Source organism: Cupressus sempervirens, chromosome 6 (genome assembly GCF_028749045.1).
Source record: "Cupressus sempervirens isolate cs-2001-9-10 chromosome 6, ASM2874904v1, whole genome shotgun sequence".
In the NCBI taxonomy this organism is placed as follows: domain Eukaryota; kingdom Viridiplantae; phylum Streptophyta; class Pinopsida; order Cupressales; family Cupressaceae; genus Cupressus; species Cupressus sempervirens.
Window position 1 is genome coordinate 204973581 of NC_143123.1, and position 19319 is coordinate 204992899.

Consider the following 19319-nt stretch of genomic DNA (forward strand, 5'->3'; position numbering starts at 1 on the left):
TGTGTTGCCATCAATGCCAAAGAGGGAGATTGTTGGATACAATTGTCTAATTGTATGTTGTCTTTGATGTTACACAAATGTCATATTAGTTGGCAGACAGTGCTTACCAAGCTCACTTGGTCAGCAAGGCAATTTTTTGTGTCTATCGAGCATTCTTAAAGATTACTCTACAAATTTAGTGTCTATCAAGCTCACTCGGGCGTCGAAGGAAATTGTGGTAGAAAGCAGTGTTAACCAAGCTCTCATGGTTAATGAAGGAAAGTTGGTCAGAGTTAGTGTCTACCGAGTTCACTTGGTTGCCAAAGGATTTTGCAAGTTTGCAGTGTTAACCAAGCTTCTGTTGGTCAACACAGGAAATCATTTCAGAACCAATGTTTACTGAGAAGGGTCGACCAATGAAAGATTTTGTTAATTTGAGAAATGAAGTTTAATTATTTCAAGTATTGATTTCAATCGACTATGGTAATATTTATTGGTCATTGAAAGTTGTAATTGGGCCAACTTGATAATCTGAATGGTATAAATGTAAGGTCAAGTTGAGATTCTAATGTATGAATGAGTATGCAAGTGTATTAATTGTTTGAGAAGGAAAGTGTGAGCGAACTTGAAGGATGGTCAAATATCCTTGAAGAGCAGCAAAGTTATATTTGATCAGGAAGGATCTAGTGTGAAGTAGAACATAGATATGTAATTAGCAATTCAGTTGCATCTCATTCAGGTCATTTCATTGTTACTTTCTTACTATTGTAGCAGTGATTCCAAAATCTCTTAACAGAGTTGGTTTAATAGCCAATTATAAATCCTCTAACAAGGTGACAGTTCCATTGAATTGTTCTAAAAACCTCTTGCAAGGCCACTCTTAACAAGGTGATTAAATCCTCTAACAAGGTCACACCTAATAGTGTGTTTTGTAACCTTTAACCAAGTTGGCTCCTAACAGGGCTCACTTTAGAAGAGTGAACATTAGTAGCTAGTTACTTGGTGGTTTTTCCCATATTGGGTTTTCATGTTAAATTTGGTGTCTCGTGTGTTCATGTTATTTCTTTTATGCTTGCATGATAATCACTGTGAATATTTAAGATATGATAAAGTATAACATACACTACATTTACCAAGTTACAACATTTTTAGTATGTTTGCCGAGTGATAGCAGTAAATAGTTTTATCAGACATCTAAGGGATCTGTGAAATGTTTTTGTGGTAATTGATTCACCCCCCCTCTCAGTTACTCCATCTATATTTCCAACAGCTCCTTTACAAAATGGAAGTTAAGTGCAAAGTTTGCAAAAACTATGGAACTCTAAAAGTCATTTGATAATATTTTATTTAATCACATATACTGAGAAGGTAATAGGACAACAAAATCATCCCCTAATGACTTATAAAACTTTGTTCCTCTGATTGTAACTCCCGCTCTCTTTGAAGGATTTTGTCATGTGATGTAATAGCAAGAATTGCCTAAAATTCTAAATTCCATTTTCATTTGTTATATACCTGACTAGTTATATAATTTTGGTCTTTGCTTCTGACCTTTCATATTTTGGCATCTTTGTTCTATATCACTAAATTGGCTCTTCATTTTCAATAACTTTTTCTGAATTATTTTTCACTAACCGCCAACAATCAACATAGAGTACTCTAGTGGTTGTGCTATTGTTTTTCAGACTAAATTAGTGCCAAAGTACAACAAAGGTAATGATTGCAAGATGAAGAGGCTAAGGTTTTCTAATAACCTAAGAGGATTTCAAATAAACTTTAGATAGATTGTAATGTATTTATTGAGGCTAAACTTAAGGACTATTATCCAATTTGTCCTCTCAGTGCCCCTTGAATTGAATTGCATTATTTTTCAAATTAATCAATAACCTCAGCCTCTTGCTTATCAAAACAAAATAAAATAATAAATTATTTTAAAAATTATAAAAATATAAAACATTTTAATTATTATAAAAAAAAATATTTATATATAAAAAACAATCTTCGAGAACGACAAAATACATTTAAATTCTAGCCGTAAATTGTTATCATTGAAAAGTAGTGTTCAGCAATTGCTTGCACAACGTACTTTTCCTCTTGGTTTCATAGGAATTACAGATAATTCCATTAGTTTATTGGAAGCTGCGGCTTCTCAGTCCCTGCAACTCGATTCTTAGTGAAAATGGATGGAGGTGATCGTTCTAGCTTCATTGTAGGAATAATTGAGAACAGAGCCAAGGAGGTCAGTATTACATATCAATGATAAATGCCTGTTTAGTTCATGATTTTTAATCTATACTTTGGATTTTGAGTTGTCATTTGAAGGATTTTCAAATAAAAATAAAATGCATTTGAAAATTTTCTTTCTTTAGACTCTTTCAATTCAAGCTTTCAACTGTAGATGTCCGCTACTTTTTAAATGCATGGTTTGAAAGTCATTGAAGCTTAATGCGGCCGGCTTGGCGCATATTTGCAGGTCTTTTGAAGGTTATGTTTGATTCCATGCCTTGCTTGTAGCAGATTTATTTATAATATTTTAGCTTTTCAATCTTCAAATAAAAATAAAATGCAGTTGAAAATTTTCTTTCTTTAGGCTCTTTCAATTCAAGCTTTCAACTGTAGATGTCCGCTACTTTTTAAATGCATGGTTTGAAAGTCATTGAAGCTTAATGTGGCCGGCTTGGCGCATACTTGCAGCTCTTTTGAAGGTTATGTTTGATTTCATGCCTTGCTTTTAGCAGATTTATTTATAACATTTTAGCTTTTCGATCTTCAAATTCGCTACATTCACCATATTTTCGAACGCTTAACAAACAACAATCGTCAATTCAATTTAAAATTGTCTCATTTTTCTAAAATTCATTCGGTCTTTAAATTCATCAAATTCGCCGCTTTTACCATGTCTTTGAAAGCTTAACAAACAACAATCGTTAATACAATTTATAATTGTCTCATTTTCCGAAAATTCATCCGGTATTTAGCCTTATTTTAATCGTTGTATCCGATTAAATCTTTTAGCCTAATTGAAGCTCAGTGCTGTCTGAGAATAAATGAACTTTATAATGTATGGAAACGAGACATTTTAATTTTATTAAGTTAATGCAGGTCGGTTTAGCAGCGTTTGATATGAGGACCGCCAAACTTCATGTTTCACAGTTCATCGAAACAAGCCATTCGTATCAGAATACGAAAACACTGCTGCATTATTATGACCCGACAGATATAATTGTTCCTCAAATCAAGATGGCTCCGGATGGGATGGCTGGAGTGTCTGCTCTTGTCGATAGCACTTACAGTCTGACTAACAAGGCAATGGACGAGAATTTAAGCTAAAATATTAATTGAAATACATTTTAAAAACAAACTTTCCAATTCTAACTGTATGTTTTAATCTACGGTTGTTGCAGGTAATAGTAGCGCGAGGTTGCTTCGATGACACAAAGGTATATGCTTAATTTAGGGCTGAAAAACATTTAAATGTTATTTAGTAATTGAATGCAACTTAGAATGCATTACATCTTTAATCTAAGAAACTTAGTGTTCGCAGGGAGCTATGATGGTGAAGAACCTAGCTGTGAAGGAGTCTTCTGCATTGATTTTGGATACTTATTACAAACAATACTACCTTGGCCTTGCAGCAGCAGCTGCCGTTATTAAATGGTATGTTAACGTAAAAGACGCAGTTTATTATTTCGTTTTCACAGGTTAACATTGTTAATATATGCGAAAAATTAGAAAGAATAACGATTAATCGCGAATCGCTGGGTTTCACCATTTTTACTCTCACCCCCTTATTTCCCCCTAAATTCTCGTTGTTAAATTGTCATTAATCCTGTCAAATCGTGTATAATCGTGGTTCAGAGCAAGCTCTGACCAGATATGTTTACTTCTAGTTTCGTTAAGACGTTCTTTTGGTTCATATGGCCGCTTTATCCCATTTTAGCGGTTGTCCTTATCTCAGCCCGACGATTGGAAACGGCTAAACAGCAAACTAAAGACATATCATACCAAGGGGATACAATATGTCCATACAAGTCTTTGATGCAATCTCTCATATACAATTTTTTCTTTGTTTTTTTTCTCCAATAATTTTTTAAAATAAAATTTACAGAATTGTTTTAGTAACTTTTATATGGAAGAATGAGTTACTGATTATTGGATAAGGATTAAAGAGTATCTATCATGTCAAAATTGTTTTGGGCATGATACCTGCCTCAGAGATTATGATGTCAATACTTGCACTTCACAAGATTTCAAGTGGATTTATTCAAAATCCTTTGATATTACTAGTAGACCAAGGATGCATAGACAAATGTTTGAAATCTGACTAAGGAAAAAACTAACAAGGAGATGTCATATATTTTGAAATGACAACTTTTTGATGGTAGAATGAAAAGTAAGGACATCAAATTAAATGAAGGATTCTAATTCTTTTCTCTTTGTTTAAAATTAATTTATATACTTTTTTGTTTAATAAGGCCTTCACTATTAATTGATAATATTAAAGTATATATTCGCCAAAAAAAGCAAGGGGATATAGGATCATCTCGCAAGAGTCACATGACCTACGACCAGAAGACAATAACAACTGTTCATCAAAAAAAACATATAACCACCTCAAAGCAGCCAAAGTAGTACTAACTGAGGAAGGTGGGTCATTTTGATCATCCTTTCCCCATCCTATTTTGGGGTCTATGGTTGGGTAAGGGATAGACCACCCACCATCATCTTTATCATTTTCCTTCTCAGTCCTAGGAGGTGAAATGGCCAAGTCTAGGTGAGGCAGCCATTTGAAAGAGCTAGCAACATGCCACAAAGAGTCACCACCAGGGGCAGGCCAAGCAGTGGAAGCAACAGCAAGAAGAGCCAAAGCAACAGTGGACCAATTAGAGCCATAGTGCAGCAGGGAAGCTAAATGATGCCGCCAACCATCATCATCACCACTAGAGGAGCATAGGGATGCTTGAGGCCTCAGGGTCTGAGAGTGGTGGTTAGAGGAACTATGACCACGACGACGTCCACAGGGCGGAGTGCGGTCAACAGAAGTAAAGTCCAATGACACTTTGACAATTGTACATGGGGCATTACCCCAATGCTAGAGAAGCTCTTGGAGGTGGGCCACCTCGAGCCCCACCTTGTTGGCTTGGACCTGTATCTGCATAATCACATTATTGCATATGCAAGCATTAATATACGAAGAATTTATGTCCAGAAAGCTACGAGTGAAAAGAACAACCATTCTATCCTTCCAAAGAGTGAATTGAATCTCCATCCTGAAAGCATGCCATATCTAGAAGAACTTGAAGGGGATTCTAGTTGAATCACCCAACAGAACCATGTGCCAAAAAAAGGGTTCATGTCTAAAAGGCCTAAAAAATCATGAATCCATCTTTAATATTGTTGAGTTTGCCAACAAAACCAAAAGATATGAAGAAAGGTTTTTGGGTGTCTACAAAAAGGACATCTGGGATTTGGGACTCCCATGTGCTTGAGTTGAGAACCCAAGGGCAAGCCCTAGAAAAGCATACACCAAGCAATGTGTGCAATCTTTGGCTCAATAATGACAAACCAAATAGTAAGAACCCAAAGTTTTCAGGATTTTTGGGAAGACTGCAAGTGCCAACGCTAGTTGAGAATGACGACCATAGGCAAATGTGGCACCAACCAAAGATACCCCATCTTGGGCTTGTAATTGGAAAGAGGAGTACAAGAATACCATTTCCAATCTTTCCACCACGACTTAACAGGTTGAATGCCCAACTTGTGAAGCATGTGAGGAGGAAGTGCAGAAACTAGCAAGTCTTAAGTTTGCCAATCTAGATGAGACAAAAGAAATAGGACCTACAAATCTACCCAAGTTCTAAGACTCATAGTGGCTCTAGAAAATAAATCCATGGGCATCTTGATGCTGCTTTTATGAAAGTGCAAAGCACTGACTCCATGAGCTTTAGCAAGCGAAACCCCTTGCACAAAAAAGAGGGGAGACCACCAAAGATTGTGTTGGTTCATTGAAAGCCAATCATAGAACCCATTGCCAGCTCATCAAAGCCACAACTTAATAGCCTCCTAAGCTTTCTAAATGCTCTTGGCCACAACTGTGCCTTGGATCTGATCAAGATCTTGCATAATGAGAAGAATTTGAAAACCAATCCCCTTCTAGGCTTGTCTGTTGGTAGGAAAAATTGAGGAAATACAATGCTTGAGAAGAACTTTCTAGGCCTCATCTCCAATTAAGGCACAAATCACCCATTTAGCACACAAAGCTAAATCCTTCTCATTGGTAGAAAGAAGGCCAAGACCTCCATATTCCTTGGGAAGACAATAGAATTCCTAGGAGACTTTGTGAAACCCATGTTGATTAGCCCCAAAGGCCCAAGGAGCTTCTCAAGCTTCATATAAGAGGCTTTGGAAGGAGTCCAACTGGAAGAATAATAAATGTGGGTGGCAGCTAGTACCTTAGAAAAAATCTGGAATTTACCCACGAGAAAGAGGCTTAATGATCAAGTATGCTAATATCTTCTCAATTTGGACAATAATTGCATTCTATAGATCCATAGCTAATGCTTGAAAGGTAAAAGGAATGCCTAAAAAGCGGGAAATCTCATTGTGTTGAATCTATTTCCAGCCATACTATAAGAGCCATGGTGACATGGGAAGGAAACTTTGCCAGTAACAAAGAGTCTTGTGCCATTGAAAGGCCGAACTAGAAGTAAGACAAGACACTGAAAAGCATTGTTTACATTATACTCATCCTCAAAAGAGTGAGAAAAGAATCATTGACAAAGTGCCCATTGACAAGCTAAGCAGGTGATTTCGGTAGGGAAATTCCTTTGACAAGGCCAAAAGAAATAACATTAGCCAATAAATATCCAAACCCTTCAACAACAAGCACGTAAAGAGCAGGAGCCAAGGGAAAACCCTAGCAGATGGACCTAAAGAGACCAAATGTCCCGAATTGTCGGCCATTGATAGTGATGCAAGCAGAGGCATCTCCGAAAAGCATCTGCACAGATTGAAGAAATCTGGGGCTGAACCTAAAGCTTGAAGCATTACAATAATAAAGGGCCATTCATTGTGGTTGTAAGCTTGGCAAAATCATTCTTGAGAAAGATTACAAGCTGCTTGGACTTTTTGGCCCACTCCATCCCTTCCTAGACAACAATGATGGTGTCTAGGGTGTACCTAGACTTGATACAATAGGTTTGTTCTGACTGCACAATTAGAGGCAGGAGGTGATGAATTTTGAGAGCTAAAGCCTTAGCAGTGATCTTGTAGGATACATTGAGTAAGGTAAGAGGCCTCTAATTGCAAATCTCTTCATGATCTCTTGTTTTAGGGATGAATTTGATATTGCCTTTGTTAATGATATATCCTAGAGATGGGAATGCAAGGCTTCCAAATAGACCTTATGAAGGTCACGTTCAATGCAATCCCAAAAGGCTTTGTAAAATCCACAAGGAAAGCCATCACACCTTGGGGCCTTGTCATCCACTATGGAAAGGACAACTTCGTTAAAGTCACCAAGGGTAAGCATATGATCATAGAAAGTTTGTTGCTCTACAGAAAGCATGTTAGAAACAACAACAATGCAATCCTTTAAAGCTTGGTCCCTAGCAGAAGAGCATTCTTGTGCTCTGAACACCTCATAATGCTAGACAAAAGCTTGAAGAATCTCAAGAAGATAAGAGAGAATATTTTGGCCTTCTTTGATTCTTTTGATCCCAATTTTAAGGGATGACAAGCTCTGAGAACCTGAAAAAATTCTTTGGAAGCTTGATCCTCCACTTGGAGCGAGTGAACGTGAGCCTTGATTTGAGCTCCCCGGGCAACATAATATCTAAATTTTTTCCTTAATTAATTTATATTTTAAATATATGTATGTATATATATAACTTGGTAATGGGTTGTACCTAGTTGATTTTATTAAAATAAAGAAAATAAGCACAACTCCGTTCATTGTGCGTACTTATGAAAAAGTGGAGAAGAAAATCTCCAGTCTTGCTCGAGACTATTAGTCCAAAAAAGTAAAGGAAAATAAAATACTAATCTTGCTTTAAATTGCAAATGCTCTAAGTCATGACAAATGTCCTCACATTCAAAATCTAAGCCTCATATTTTTCCAATTTCTAATTAAAATTCTTAGCCTTTATAATAAGGTTAAATTTACAAGAAAGACTTAAAATGATATAGATTTCTTTAAACTTCCGTTTTAATCCCTTTCTTGTGTACAAACTGGAGTCCCAAAGCTTGACTTGCAAAAACCACTACCAACAAGAAGGCTCCAGAAATTCCCCAAAATTTATTAATTTGCATTAGCATAATGAGTTTATTTAAAACAAAATTGATTCAAACCAGAGTAACGAGAATCGCTGTGATTCGGGCGATTGAGCGATCCGAGGAAGCATGGGCGATTTTTGTTGACTCCTTAAACCGGATTGCCGATTTTTGATGCAAAAATCACCAAAAATTGGCAAAGTCGGCCCCAAAAATCATCAAGTTGGCAATAAATCACCAATTGTTTTTACGTATGTGATGGATTTATTGTTTATGTTCCTTGTTTATGTATGTTAGGCTTTAGCTTCTATTTGATGATGTTATAGCGTGTTTAAGTTATAATCAATAAAGGGTGCATGAAATAAGTTTTAAATCATTAAAATCTTTAAATTTCAAGGGTTTTTTCACTTTGCCGATTCGTAGCGGATTCATAGGCAGTTCATAGGCGACTCAAGATTCGAGTAGGCCTTGCTGGTTCCGAATTTTGGTTCTTTGATTCAAACCTATTAAGTGCTAGTGTTTTACTAAGTTAAAGCCATACCTTCTTTGCTTCAAATCCCTTATACCTGTGAAGATATTGCTGCCATCCACTAAAACCTTGTAGCCATAAATTAGATATATTCCATCAATATAAGAAAAAGCACATTTTAATTTGCCATAGTTATATTGGTTCCAAGAGATTAAAAACCATACATACAATGTTAAAACTTCTGGGTTGCAAAACTATAAAGAGGGGTAGGGGTTTTGATAACAACCCATTAAAAACATTGGAGATAAATAGGCTGACAACTATGATGGAGACTGGGGCCAAGCTCCACTATTGACTAAGCTTCTAATCATATTAATTATATCCTTGTAAATAGAATTGTTTGAGATCATCAAGACAAGGTTCTTAGCTCATATTAACCAATTTATCATGTTGTGGTTAGATGTTCCGTTACAAAATTGTTACAATTGTTCATGTAGTTAGGTATTATGTGTCAAGGTACTTCTTGTGTAATAGGTTCTTAGATAATGTGTATATCCAGGTCAAATGAATTTGATGGGGGATGGATACTCTATGACTGTTCTTTGATTGTGAATTGTTATGTATTATTATCACAAATTTAAAACTCTACCATGATATGTAGGCTGTCATTCCACTTGTTACCAGCTTTGTAGAAGTTTGTTTGACCATTCTCTGGGTAGATTGTGTAATAGTTTTTTATCAACGTTTTGGATCACACTCTATGATCCATTGTTCATGTCTGCATGCTTAAGCATTTAGGCAAATTTATTAGAAATTCTAGTTATTAGTTATGCATCTCTTTGTTTTATTGCTTTTCTTTTACATACACACACATCATATTGCATTTATTTTTTTGTCTTAATATTATTATTCACAATATTTTCAATTGTCTAATCCTTTATTCATCTCTTTTTTTTTAATAACTCCTAGCTCTTTTTTCTTATTATTTTTTCCACCCTTGGTTTTCGGATCACCTACCATTCTCTTCCCCTTTTAATAGCTAGTGCTGGGTCTGCAGCTCTTATTTTTTCTGTTCTCCATATGCTCTCTTTATCATCCCGATGATGGATCATGAAGTGTGATCTCAAATGTTGATGAAAAAACTATTACACAATCTACCCGGAAAATTGTCAAACATTATCTATGGATTGTGAAAACCTGTTCTCTTTAATTTGTAGAAGTTTGTTCATGGATCTCATTTATGCCATCCAAAACACATATTACACAAACTAATGCAATAATATTATCAATCTATTAATGAAGTAATTAAACACCAACTTCTTCTGATGTTCTGTTCAACCAATTAAGATAAAAAACACATAACACAGAATTATATAATAGTAAGATTATTAATCGATATATGAAGTCTTTAGAAATCCTGCTTCTTCAAATATTCTGTCAAAAAGATTGTATGCAAAAGGACATTGAGAAAAACATTGTCTGCTATTGACCCGAATCTAAAGGGAAATTGTATCTATCATAACCTATATAATACATATCAACAATCTTTTAGAACATCGGATGATATAAACCTGTGTTACTATTATAAACCTAAAATTCTGTCATCAACCTATATATACATATTCTATACAAGACTACAATTTTCACCATACTATCAAGTTCACTTGTGGCTGATGATGATAATCTCATTGTCGGAGCTATCCTCTTCATGCAGCAGGTCCATTCCAGCATTGTCACTTTGCCTTGGGATCTATCTTGAATTTTCTTGCCCATCTATTCTTAATGATCCTTGGGGGTATTAATTGAATGCAATCGATATCCATATTCTTGTATCTGGTTGCAACATCATAATGTTTGGCTCTGAGATAATTGTAGATCCAAACCTTGTCACTGAAAGGAATAATACACATCTATTGTAGGCAAAAATGGATGTTTCTCTCAATCTCTTCCCAAATACTATTAAATACATTATTGTCTTTGAATCATAGTTTTGGGACTCTGCGAGTCAAAGCAAGACTCGCCGAGTCCGAGCTAGAGTCCATAAAAAAGAGGCAGATTGCCTTTGGCCTTGGACTTGGCAGAGTCCTGGTAGAGTCACCATGGACTTGTCGAGTCCAAGGACTCTCCTGACTCGTAGAGTCCTGAGCTCTAGACTCTCTTCGGCAACATGACTCATAAAGTGCAAAAAATAATAAAATAAAGGGTTAAGTAAATTGTTTGTGCTTTGTATAATATCTATCTTACCTAAAAAGGTCATTCCATCCTTTGCTAATGCTTGTGATAGAGAGAAAAGAGTTAGAGAAGAGTATTGGGGTTTTGAGAGAGAAAAGAGTTAGAGAAGAGTATTGGGGTTTTGAGAGAGAAATTAACAAAACGGTTGGCTCTCCCAGATTGATTGTTGATTGTTTGTGCAACTTTGTAGCTTGCACTTAAGTATTGAGAGGAGCTAAAGGAAGCATTTGGAGGAGGCTTCTACAAACTTACTTGCATTTCCATTGTTTTGCAAAAATTGAATGATTTTGTCTTTGTAGTTTGTTCACTACAACCTTCACCTTCTCCACAGACAGATCCAGGGCACCTATATATCACAGATTGTATTCGAGACTGTTGATCCACATGTAGAGTGGAACACAGAGATTGTTGATCCTATCTTCAGTGATGAAGACATGGAGTGGGTTGATAAGGTGGGTTGGTAGGCAGAGGCAGTAGTGATGGCAGTCGAGGAGGTTACAACGCAAGAAGACCAAGTGTAGGGCCCTAAGGCCAGGAGTGATGGATCCGAGTCTGATGATGGAGATTATGTGGGTGTGGATGAGGATGAGGATGCCCCATGAGGTTCAGCTTCAAACATAGGGAGAGAGGATGCCTCTAGAGTCTTCCATGACTTACCTTAGGCATATTCATAGGAGGGCATAAGCTATTATGAGCCTTAGTCTTCTACACTCTAGTTGATATGTTGATATCTATTTTGAACTTTTGATTCCATGGATTTCATATATTGTAGACATTTGACAGTGACACTATAACTTTATATTACGAGTGCAAGACCCTAAGGCTAGGAGTGATGGATCTGAGTCTGATGATGAAGATTATGTGGGTGTGGATGAGGATGAGGCTGCCCTATGAGGTCTAGCCTCAAACATAGGGAGAGAGGATGGCTCAAACATAGGGAGAGAGCCATCCTCTCTCTCTATGTATGAGTGCAGGACCCTAAGGCTAGGAGCGACGGATCCGAGTCCGATGGTGAAGATTATGTGAGTGTGGATGAGGATGAGGATGCCCCATTAGGTTCAGCCTCAAACATAGGGAGAGAGGATGGCTCTAGAGTCTTCCATGACTTACCTTAGGAGTATTCGTAGGAGGGCATAGGCTACTATGAGCCTTAGTCTTCTACACTCTAGTTGATATTTTGGTATATGTTTTGAACTTTTGATTCCATGGATTTCATATATTGTAGATATTTGACAGTGACACTACGTTTTGATAGTAACACTATGTTTAACTTTAATTATGTTATTCAGTTTTTTTCCTTTAGAAATTCGCTTTTATACTTATGTGATCTATGCAAAATTGTGTATGTGTGTTAATTAGCTTCTATTTATCTCAATTATTGTGTATTTGATGTTAATTGACTAAAAGATACATTAAAAGATCTTTAAATCCTAAAAAATCTTTGAATTTCATGGGTTTTTCAAAATTTCGAGTCCTTGCCAAGTCTTGGCCGAGTTCGAGTCCGAGCTCAATTTTGACTTTCCTAGTCAAAGGCGAGTCCGAGTCCCGTAACTATGCTTTGAATACAAGAACTAGCCTCCTTGGTATGTTATCCACGTATGCTAGGTGTCTGAAAGCAACTATCATAAGTCCTTTGGGAAAGGGATTCTCATATCCTTGTTGATACTATATATCACATTTTCCAGACCATCGAAGACCTCCTCTACAGAGACCGTGTTCCAGAGTGCAATGATAAAAACACTAACTATATCTCCATCCATGCGATAGGTATGCTCATAGATGAAGTGTTTCTCTCCCAACACTAACTCAATTGAGCACCTAGCCATGTCATTTAAACTCTTAATAAGCCTATTCCACCTTTCTGGTTTTATCTCACCCTTAATGGCCATTTGACGGTTTCGAGAGACATGGAAGAGATGGACATTGGTTTCAATTCGAGCAGATGACAGGGCTAATCTAAGAAGGTTGACACAGAAGCTAGGTTAGTTGCACTAAAAGGTAAATGATAGCAAGGTAAAGAAACACAAAAATACAACAAGGTTAAGACATGGAGGAAATGGATCAGCAGATCGAAGGAAGATATAAAGAAACTCAATTGAGTCAGGATGTTTCTAGAGGGGACACAAAATTGAGGAATGTAAATGAAGATAATCATGAGGAGAAAGAGCTAAATGTGGCAGAAAACTGGGAGAGAATGCACAATGATGTCAAGGAAAGGGGTGACCAATCATGATGGAGAAAGTGGAGATTAAGAGGCAGCCTAGGTATGATGAAAAGGACCAATGAAGAAAGGGGAGAGGCAGATAAAGGGCATGATATAAGAATGTGGAAAAGAATATAAGGAGAGACTAGTGAGGAAAATGGTGACGTGGAGCTGAGAGGACAGAGTAAAGCTGAGTGGGTAGGATAGGGTAGTAGTGTTGAGTGAGTGGGAGTTAGGGTAAAAATTGTAGCCCATCGAAGCAAGACTTGGAAGTTTGTCGGTTTGATATAGGACAAGTTTAAAAGGATTATAAAATCACATGTCACCTATTATGAAAATATAAGGTTTAAGCAAATAAGAAAGGGGCTAAAAAGGAAATGTATGACAACTGAAGAGGATATTTGAAAGTTGAAGCGTACAATGTGTAATTGAAAAGGGCTGAAATGGAGGGATATAAGAACCAAAAGGTCAAATGCACCTATATAACTAAGATATCCTGTTCAAATGAATAATGATTTTACATAAATAGGAAATAAATGTATGACGATAATCCAAAATTATTTGGTATAAAAGGTGGAAAGCTAAATTGTGAAATCTCATTTATGAGTCTCCAATTTTCTCCACATACAAACCATCCACCCCCGTGTTGGCAAATTCATCCTCCATTTTTTCCCTTCTGGATATATGTGACTGAATGTTACCAGATCTAAAGGTGTTAATAACAAGTTGTGAGCCACCTTCAATTTCTAGTTTTTGAATGCCTAAATCCTTACATAATAGTAGTCCTTCTATAAGAGCATCTAATTCAGAAAAACTATTTGTGGCTAAGCCAATATGTTTGACTAGCTTGCCACAACAACCACCACCCGTAGATGTATTATGCAACCAATATCGACAATACATGGGTTTATTCTTGAAGCGCTATTGAAGTTTAATTCCTGCCAACAAAACTGAGGTTTGGTTCGAGCGTTTAGGCCAAGACTTATGAGTTTGGTCCAAGCATTTAGGCCAAGACCCTTAATTAGTCCATTGAGGTTACACTCAAAATTGACACATCACTACTACTATCTTCTTATCATTAGGATAAGAAGCCCTCCAAGAGTTTAGAGTCATCGCATAGGTCCTCTACACAAGCCAAGAGTACACCACCTTCACTTCCTAGGTTAGTTCAAGAGTCCCATAATGAATTAAGGAGAAGTTATGTTTCACATGCAAGAAGCCATGGAAATTGGGACACAGGTACCTTAGGAAAGGCAAAGCATATCTTGTTGAGGTACATTCATGTGTGGAGGATGAGCATATTCTGAATACAGATTTTGGTTGCCATGATGACAAGGTTGCAGTGACACATGATGTGGCAGGGGGTATCATTGCTACTATAAATGGTGTTCCTAGTTATCAATCATTTATAATGGAAGGAATTGTCAAGGAACATCGACTATTATACATGTTAGATAGTGGTGCTACACATAGTTTCAATGAGAGCTTTGTGGTCAATATGGGGGTTGATAGTTAACTTTTGATGGATTCATTGTTATGCTACTTGACGGTTCTAGAACAGGTTGCACAAGAAGGATACCGCAATTATCCATTGCATTGGGTAATTATTCCTTCACAGATGATTATTTTGTGGCTAGCATTGGTGGAGGTACACATGTAGTACTTGGGGCACAGTGGTTGAAGTCTCTTGGGAGGTATGTCCAAAACTTCAAAAAGATTGAGCTAGAGATTAGGCACATTGGTAAACAAATTGTGCTTAAGGTACTAACACATGCTTCCAAAGGCAGGGCAGCTAAGAGTATGATTGTTGGCCTTGATATTGAGGCTTTGAGAAGCATGGAAAAGGATGAATAACTCAGTCCTAATTTTCTGAATTCTAGCACCAGTGTTAAGATCTTAAATATCAATGACATTGCAGCCGCTGACCACATGGAAATGATTGATATAGGTGCTTCTAGTATGGATACACAAAATAAGAGCATTGAGTATGGTAAATCATTGATTGTGTTAGTCCTAAAGGATTGGAGTACTAAGAGGGGGGCTGAATCAGTAATCCACTAATTATGCAACTTTTCAACCAATCAAACCTTTATTATAGCATAAGCTTAATAATAGCAAATGAAAACATTAAACATGTATACACATCCACAAAATAATGCAACACAACACAAATACTTTTGTCTCGTGAAAACCCAACTTGGGTGATAACCATGGTGGGAATTAGTACCCACAAATTGTGCACTCTTCTTAAGTATGCCCTATTAGGAGTTTAATCCTATTAGGAGTTTACAAAGACATTGTTAAGTGCCACTCAGTCAAGGTATATACCTCTACTCCTGTTAGGAGCTTTACCCTTTCGAGAGTAGACTTGTTAGAGGACTTAGAACACTAATTAAAGTTCCACCATGTTAAAGGATTTACAATATTAAGGATTGGTTAGGATCCACCAAATTAAGGGATTTTACTGCTGCAATTGTTTGAGAACAATAGGTAGAATGATCTGCTGAATAGAATTTCCTTTGCTTGATCAGATCCAATGTAGCACCCACAAACACTTCATTCCAAACTTACCTCTGACTTGATTGCACCTTCACACTTCAACTGCACCATGACCAATGCACCAATTTTTGCCTTCATCAAATATATAACATAATGTGAAACCCTAAACATTCCATCGCCTTAAACTTGCCCTAACACATTTGCCTTTCAATTTTAAATGCATTGATTGTACATCGTGCACCAAAACACACATCTTGATGCACACAATGAATTTCCTATACCACATTGTCCCAAAACTAACTTTACATTCGAATTTATGAAGAACAATCAAACAATTTTTGAGCAAACAACTCCTAGAATTTTCATGACACACTTGCATCGATCCTTGCAATGCTAGATAATCACACACAATCCTTGAGACACATCACTGCATCATGTCCAACTTGACTAAATCAGTAATTCATCTATACTAGTCACCAATCTTCGATCTATCATCATAATCTCAAAAAGACAAACCGTTTTATCTAGAAACTTTGTTTATCTTCACAACACTTGCAACTTTCCTATCACGGACTTGTATAATGTTTCATCCACTTCCTTGAACTCATCTTCCTTAGACAACTTGCAACCAGTCAACATAGGTATACCCACTGGTTTAGAATTGTCTAATCCAAATGTCTTCAACACTTTTTTGACATACTTACATTGACTGATGTACATCTCACCTCTAAGTTGTGAAACCTGCAAACCAATGAAGAACTCGATCTCACCGATCGTGGACATCTCAAACTCTTTCTTCATCTCATCTACAAAAGCAATACTTAACTCATCATTTCCTCCAAAAGTGATGTCATCAACAAATATTTCTGCAATCAATTGCTTGCCTTCTTTATCAATTGTGGGATACACATTGCTATCATCATTGGTTATGATGAAACCGATCTTCATCAAATATGAATGTAGTCTCTCATACCATGCTCTAGGTGCCTTTTCATATCCATACAAAGCTTTCTTCAACTTACATACCATATCCTTACCATTTGATGAGGCAAACCCTTCAAGTTGCTCAATGTACACTGTTTCTTCCATGATACCATTGAGAAATGCAGACTTGACATCCATCTGATACACCTTGAACTTCTTGTATGCATGATATGCAAGTAGAATGCTTACTCCTTCAGGTCTGGCCATAGGTGCAAATATTTTACCATAGTCTAGTCCATCCTGTGCATAACCTTTGCAAACAAGTTTGACCTTGTTTCTCACCACTTCACTAGATTCATTCATTTTGTTTCGGAAAACCCACTTAGTACCACCACATTCTTATCCATTGGTCTGGGAACAAGTATCCAAGTCTTGTTCTTCTCAATCTGCTCTAGTTCTTATTTCATTGCTTTTACCTAGTCATTATATCTTAATGCTCTTGTTATTTTTTTAGATTCAAACTCATAAAGTAGACATGTACTTTCTCTTGCCTTTCTTCTTGTTTACGCACCAACAGTTCTATCTCAAATGATTTGATAAACAAAATGATTTAACTTCACATGCCTTGGCAATACTGGTTCAATTCCAAGATCTTTTTCTTTTGCTTATACCGATTCATCTTCATTGTCTTGTCGATCTGCAACGACTTGCTCTATTGGTTATACATATACAATTCCTTTGTAACCTTCTAGTTCCTTCTTGTTGGATTCATCATTCTGCTCTGAGAATTTATCAACTCTTACACTTGCAGTCTCCATTATCATGTTGGTTCTTGTTCAAACATTTATAGGTTTTTCTCTTTGTAAAGTATTCTACGAATATCCCCTCACCACACTTAGGATAAAAATTTCCTATATACTCATCTTTCTTAATGTAACATCTACTTCCAAACACTTTGAAATAGGTCACATTAGTTGAATAACCATACCACAACTCATAGGGATTCTTGTTTCTACTATTCTTTACCTTTATCCAGTTGAGTGTGTACACTACATTGTTGACTGCTTCTATCCAAAATATCTTAGCTACACCTTTCTGTATCATTAGGGTTCTTCCACATTCGATAATCGATCTGTTTATTCTTTTTGCAATTATGTTTAGCTATAGTGTCCTAGGTGTAGACATTTGTCTCTTGATTCCTTGATCCTCACAGTAGGCAATGAACTCATGTGAGGTCAACTCATCTCCTTTGTCTAATCTCAAACATTTCATGTTCTTACCGGTCTTTTTCTCTACTTTGGCTTTATATATCTTGAACATGTAAAATGCCTCCGATTTGTCCTTGAGAAATACAACCTTCATCATTCTAGAGAAGTCATCAATAAAGAACATTAATTACTTATCACCATGATAGCTTCTAGTTCTCATAGGACTACACCAATCAAAATGTAGCAAACCAAGATATCTCCAGAAGAGTGTGACTTATAGATGAAACTTGAACTACTTAACTTGCCCAATTGACAATCTTTACACATTACATTTTTTTCTTTAACTAGATGTGTCAATCCCCTTACAACTTTCATCTTACTCACTTTAATTAGACTATTAGAGTTGACATAAGAAAACCTTTTATGCCACAATCAACTATCTTCAACCTTAGCAACTAGACAACTTCTAATAGTAGTGTTAAGAAGAAACAAGTTACCTTTTCTTAGTTAACCGCTAGCAATTAGATCTTTAGATTTTCCAAGAATCCTACACACACCTTTTTTGAACTATAACACATATCCCTTTTTATTCAACCATGCAACACTTAGCAAATTGTATTTCAAACCTTCAACCCAATATACATCATCACAATTTGTTTTGTTGTTCAATGCAATAAAACATGTACCTTTAATCAAACAAGGAGCATCATTACTGAATCTTACGGATCCTTCATCACAATCTTCCATTTTAATGAACTCGCTTCTGTCATTGGTTATATGATGAGAGAAACCACTATTAATAATCCAGTCACCAATGTGGTTCATACTGGAAACAAGTGCCTTCTCACCAATTGTAGACGGTTCCTCCTCGACTGCAACAAACATAGTCTCATCTTCATCTCTACCACCAGACTCTTCATTAGTGGCACCTTCCCTAGCTAGATAACAGGTCCTTCTTTTTGGACTTCCTTGTCTTATCATTCCTGTCTTTGTCAGGACATCTGGAAGAAATATGAACGATCTTGCATGAAATACATTTCAAAGACAATTTACCTTTGTACTTACCATTTCCTCTAGGGAGCCTCCTAGCTAGTAGTGCCTCCATCTCTTCCTATTCCCTTAGTCCAACCATGATGGATTCATAATCATTAGAGTAATATGTTAGGTTAGAAGAACTAACAACATCCTTTCCTTTCTTTGATGGAGCAAGAGTCAAGGACGACTTAAATGCAACTTCAACCTTAGGCATACTATTATCAGAATTGCTGAAATCAAATGCAGTAAACTTTCCTATTAAAGCATCAAGTATAACAGATCCTATCCCTAAAGATCTTAATTCTTGAATAGCTGAGACCCTAATAGCATATCAAGGCAATAAAGTCCTCAAAATCTTGCTTACTACATCTTCAAGAGTTACTTCAGCTCCTCTGATAGTACAACCACATCTTTGATCCTTTGACTGTACTGCTCAATGCTCTCATTCTCCATCATCCTCACTTTCCTTTCAGGCTATCCACCTTTGCTTTCTGCACAT

The 19319-nt window shown here is 36.5% G+C and overlaps 1 protein-coding gene across 1 annotated transcript in view; it reads left to right on the forward strand.

Annotated features, from left to right (window-relative positions):
* The first annotated feature begins 2058 nt into the window (after window positions 1–2058).
* Window positions 2059–19319, forward strand: part of MSH4 (MUTS-like protein 4) — a 342254-nt gene continuing 324993 nt past the window's right edge. The window contains exons 1-4 of the mRNA XM_089789754.1: window positions 2059–2218; window positions 3082–3285; window positions 3384–3419; window positions 3524–3636. Coding sequence (XP_089645880.1) covers window positions 2159–2218; window positions 3082–3285; window positions 3384–3419; window positions 3524–3636 — 413 coding nt within the window. The 5' untranslated portion in view covers window positions 2059–2158. The remainder of the gene's footprint in view (window positions 2219–3081; window positions 3286–3383; window positions 3420–3523; window positions 3637–19319) is intronic.